Genomic DNA, 4,647 nt, shown 5'->3' with positions numbered 1-4,647 from the left:
GCCACCCCGGCTGTCCTCAGCAGTGTGCCTCCCCGAGCTCCTCTGCCTGCTGGGAGTGATCTCGACGTGCAGATGTTTTCCGTTGTCTGCAGCCCTGCTGCTGGAAACCCCCAAGGAGTGATTGGCCCTTTTTGAATCTTGGGAGCAACGTTTTCTTGAGGCTTCCTAGTGTCTGTTGTTGCAGGTCATCTTTCCTCAGCACTGTGCTGCGTGTTTGTTCCAGTGCTGATCTCTGCGGTTGGTGCCGCAGAACTCCATAGCTGCGGGAAACGTCTTGCAATAGGAATGAGAAACTATATCAAAACTCAGTGCTTTGGAGGGAATGCCCTATGCATCAGCACCATGCACTTACCCAGTGCACCTCAAAAAGAGGGGAGCAAGTGGAATAATCTGTGCCCTGCTTACTATAGGCAGGAAAGGACTTCATGTTAGAAGGTGGAAGGGGTTGAGGGACAGAGTTGAGGTTTAGTTAGTGCCAGCAGCAGCCCGTGCCCGCGTGCAGGCTGTGTTAACCCCCTCAGAGCATGGACACTGAGCTTTCCAGAAAATTTTGCACCAGCAGTGGCTTTACACATGCTATTTCCTTCCTTTCAGGCATGGGGCAGCTTTGCTGGTGTCTTCTTGTTGTGCTTCAAGTCTGGGCCAGATCTTTAAAATCTTGCTGCTTGTCACAGTATTTTTTAAACTTGTTAATAAAACTTCTAACTTACTGAAATTGTGGTGTTTAAAAAAAAAACTTCTATTGATTTCCTTTAGCCTTATAATGTGGTTTAATAGACTAGAATGGAGTTTAAATGACAGTATTTCTGTCTCATTTTTACGCCCGTCCTGCATGCGATAAGGCACATAGAGAGCACTTTATAACTCCTTTTTTTTTTAATTGTTTCTGTAATCGTTAGAGCTTGCAAGGCTCACAAGCCCTAAAGCTGAAGCTGCTTTAGAAGAGCTGACAGCTCATGAGGGTGCTTGCGCGGTGAGCATTCACTTGCTCGTGTTTTGACTATCTGCTCCTGATGCCAGCTGGGGATCATCAAAAGGCACATCATCCCACATCACTTTTAATTCTGTGGTTGTGTTTTCTTCTGTGAAAAATGTTTGGAAATGGTGCTGCTGGGTGCCTGGCCTGTGCCTGAGGGCAGGCTTGAGTTTGCAGAGGACAGACTTATGTGTAAGTCCCTGCCCTAACCTTGCACACCTTCCTGTTGAGGTACCTCCTCCTACTCCTCCCGCGAGCAGAGGCAGAGCCCTGACCTTGCCATGGGGTGAAGGTCAAGCGATCAAGCCCGTATCCACCACCCCCAGAACAAAGCACTCGCAGAATCAGGCTTTGAAATTCAACTGCTTCTATTCAAGAAACTAGCGGCGTAATTACACTCTGCGGGTGCCTCCTGTGCCCCTGGCCCTGGCAGCGTCGGGTTTAACACACCGATCCCCTCCTCAGCCAGTCCCTGGTCCTCTCTTCCATCAAGTGACAGCAAACTGACAGCCGCCCATCGCAGCGTGCACAGGGAGGGAACGGGCACGGTTAAAAATATAAATGTCAATCTGTACTCTTATATATATTTATATATCTGAAATACACAATATTGGTTCCTTTCTCTTCTTCCCCGAGTCAAAGGCGGCACTGTGTGCGCCGTCTCCCCGATCTCCTAACTACGGTGGTTTGTGACGAGGATGAACTTGGTACGAACTAACGGCAAACCCCGGACGCTCACGGTTTGTAGCTACTGCTCCTGGCATGCAGGAGAGACGTGGTGTCTTCCCATCTGGCCCTGAGTTTGGATCTCCTCGTGCCAAGCGCACGGCAGCCGCGGCCCGTGTTGCTACTTTAATGTCGTGCTGTCCCCCGGCGCAGCTGGTGGTGCGGCCGCCTGCCTGGGGAAGCCCGGGACGTCCAAGGGAAAGGCAGCGCGTGTCCCTGGCCCCGTGCGTGCCGGGGGCTGCGAGCTTGCGTGCGCTTGCGCACGAGCATGAACAGCCAGAGGAGCCCGCAGCGGTGGCCCCGCGTCTACCTCCTGCTCGGCTGCAGGCGCGATGGAGCGAATGCCCCACCAGAAACCTCCGGTGGGAGCTCGGAAATGGTCGTGCCAAGGGGTTGGTTTCTCAAGTTTGGTTTCAGATCCGGACCGCAGTGGGATGGATGTCCCCGGCGGCAGGCACCAGGCCCCTCCCTCGGTGCCGGGAGGTGGTGGCTGTGGTGGCGGGCAGGCGCCAGACCCTCACGAGCTGTCCACCACCTGATGGGGCAGGGTGACGGAGGAGCCGTTGATGAAGGAGCCCTGCTTCTCCCGGCCCTTGAGGAAGAAGGTGAGCAGCTCCCCTTTGCCCTTGACGTAGATGGCTCCCCGGCGCACGAAGCGGAAGCCGTATTCTTTCAGGATGAGGTGGGTCTCCTCCACCACCTGCGGGGACAAGTGGACGTGGTGGGAGGCCGGAGGGGTCCTTGATGTGGGGAGCAGGGACACCCGTGTGCCACTCAGGCAACAGGTCTACCCCCCTGCCCCGTCGTCTTGGGGTGCAACACCTTGCCCCACTCCCAGCTCGGAGGAGCCCCTTAGCCAGCCCCACGCCTGCCATGTGCTCCTGGCAGCACTGTCCCACTCCCACCCAAAGCCTGGGGTGTTTTCAGGGCTGCAGCCCCCCATGAGTTGCCTGTTTGTTCCCCCCTCGTCACCCCACCTGTATGTTCCCCATCACGCCGGTGGATTCCATCCTGCTGGCCACGTTCACCGTGTTGCCCCAGATGTCGTAGTGCGGCTTGCGTGCGCCGATGACGCCCGCCAGCACGGCCCCCTTGTTCATGCCTGTGCAAGACAGGGAGTGGATGTCACCTCCATGCCTGGTGGCACAGACGGGACACCCCAGCCTGCAGGAGAGTCTGTCCCAAGGGACAGGTTGGGACAATGGGGTCCCCCCCCCAGCCCCACTGCCTTCAGTTGCTGAAACTACGGGTGCTGCCCGCTGTCCCACTGCTCGCGGGGAAGGAGGGATGGGGGACGCCGAGGCAGACCCTTCCCCATGCTCCCGGACTTGCCTATGCGAAGCATGAAGTTGTTGAAGGACTGGTAGTTGATGTTCATCAGCGTCACCTTCATGGCTAAGGCAAAATCAGCCAGGTCGGCCAAGTGCTGCCAGCGCTCCTTATCCGAGAGGGTCTCCTTCTGCAAGGGCAGCGTGGGTCAGGCCTGCCCACCCCTTACCCGCTGTCCCCTCGCCATGGCACCCCTCACCTTGGTGCTGTAGCCGTTGGCATTGGCATCAGGGGTCACTCCAGAAGCGGCCATGTAGGTGCTGCCAATGGTTTTGATTTTGGTGATGCACCGGAACTGGGGTTCATCCAGGAGCTGAGCCATGGAGGTGAGACCCTCAGGCACCTCAGGGCCATGGGAGGTTCTTCTGCCCCGAGATGGGGCAGGAAGGGAAGGTCTGGCCAAGCCCCATGCCATCCCTGTGGCCAGTTCCATCCCGACTCACCGCATCAAAGTCGGAGATGATCTCGTTGAGGAACCGCAGGCACTCAATGCCCCCGTTGTTGATGCTCTCCTCTGTGTAGAAGTCGGCAAAGTTGGGGAGGGAGGCGAACATGACTCCAATCTCATCGTAGGACTGGCTGTACAGCTCCTGGAGTGGGGATGGGACAGCGGCCATGAGCCAGGGACATGCACATGCATGACACCAGTACCTCCAGCAAGCCCAAACCCTCCTGTGAAGCCATCTTCCCTTGGCATGTGAAAAAAATGAGGGTGCTCTGCAACCTCACCTTGCACGGCCAAGACGTCATCTTCATCCAACCAAAGATGCTTTGCTCAGATGGCAAAGCCTCCAGATCTGGAGGGTGCCCCCCGCCCCACCTCAAAATGGGGGCAAATACCCCCTCCCAGGTGCCCCTCACCTCATCCCGCTTCTTGGAGCCCAGGAAGTGCCGGGCCACATGCTCGGGCAGCATGTTGGTGACGAGGGCCTCGTTCCAGCGCCGCATCTCATAGACCCGCTCCTTCTGGTCATGGACGTCGATCTTCCAGAGGAAGAGGGTCCTGGCCAGCTTTTCCACCTGTGGGTGGGGGGATACGTCTGCACCCCCAGTTCCCACCCACCAGTGGGTCCTCTCTGGGAGGATCTCCTCCCTCTCTTGGAGTATCCTGACCTCTGACTGGTCTGGGCTTGGGGACAGCCTGGAAGAAGGTTCTGGGACAAGGTGAAGCCCTAACTGGGGACGTGAAACCTGCTCTGAGGTGCAAATGGGACCCTAGAGGGGCAGTCACGGGCCTTGGGGCCACCATGTTGCTGCCCGCCCCTAACCACAGGGCAAGGCAGAGGTGTTCTCTGCACTGATGTGGTCCTGGAGAGCCCTTGGGTGGGCTTCCTTGGAGAAGAGCTGAAGATGCTGTTCACAGCTGGGGACAAATCCTGCTGCCTTGGAGCTTGCAAGTAATAAGAAGGAAGGGCAGGGGCTGAGGATGAAGAGGTGGAGGGGAGAGGAGCTTCCCTGGGGTGGGGGTGTCGAGTCACTCACGTGGCGAGAGAAGTAGTAGAAGCTGAGCATCACAAAGCAGATCATCGCCGTCATGGAGTACTTGGAGGGGACCAGCGAGGACCTGCCAGCAAAGGCAGCAAAGGCATGTAAGGGGTGGCAGCGGGTGGGCATGG

The 4,647-nt window shown here is 57.2% G+C and overlaps 1 protein-coding gene across 1 annotated transcript; it reads right to left on the bottom strand.

Moving 5' to 3' along the window:
• Nucleotides 1–2,089: 2,089 nt before the first annotated feature.
• ADCY3 (adenylate cyclase 3) lies at nt 2,090–4,645 on the bottom strand (the record flags this gene model as incomplete). The annotated part of the gene is made up of 7 exons (XM_081997979.1): nt 2,090–2,402; nt 2,680–2,804; nt 3,035–3,161; nt 3,231–3,344; nt 3,475–3,621; nt 3,893–4,051; nt 4,514–4,645. 7 exons carry the CDS (start codon nt 4,643–4,645, stop codon nt 2,220–2,222), a joined length of 987 nt encoding a protein of 328 aa, XP_081854105.1. The 3' UTR covers nt 2,090–2,219.
• Nucleotides 4,646–4,647: the final 2 nt, after the last annotated feature.

The sequence above is a fragment of the Phaethon aethereus genome (genome assembly GCF_964289735.1).
Source record: "Phaethon aethereus genome assembly, chromosome: 3".
Classification (NCBI taxonomy): Eukaryota; Metazoa; Chordata; class Aves; order Phaethontiformes; family Phaethontidae; genus Phaethon; species Phaethon aethereus.
The sequence above is the reverse complement of the archived record's forward strand: the minus strand, read 5'-3'. Positions and strand labels throughout refer to the sequence as shown.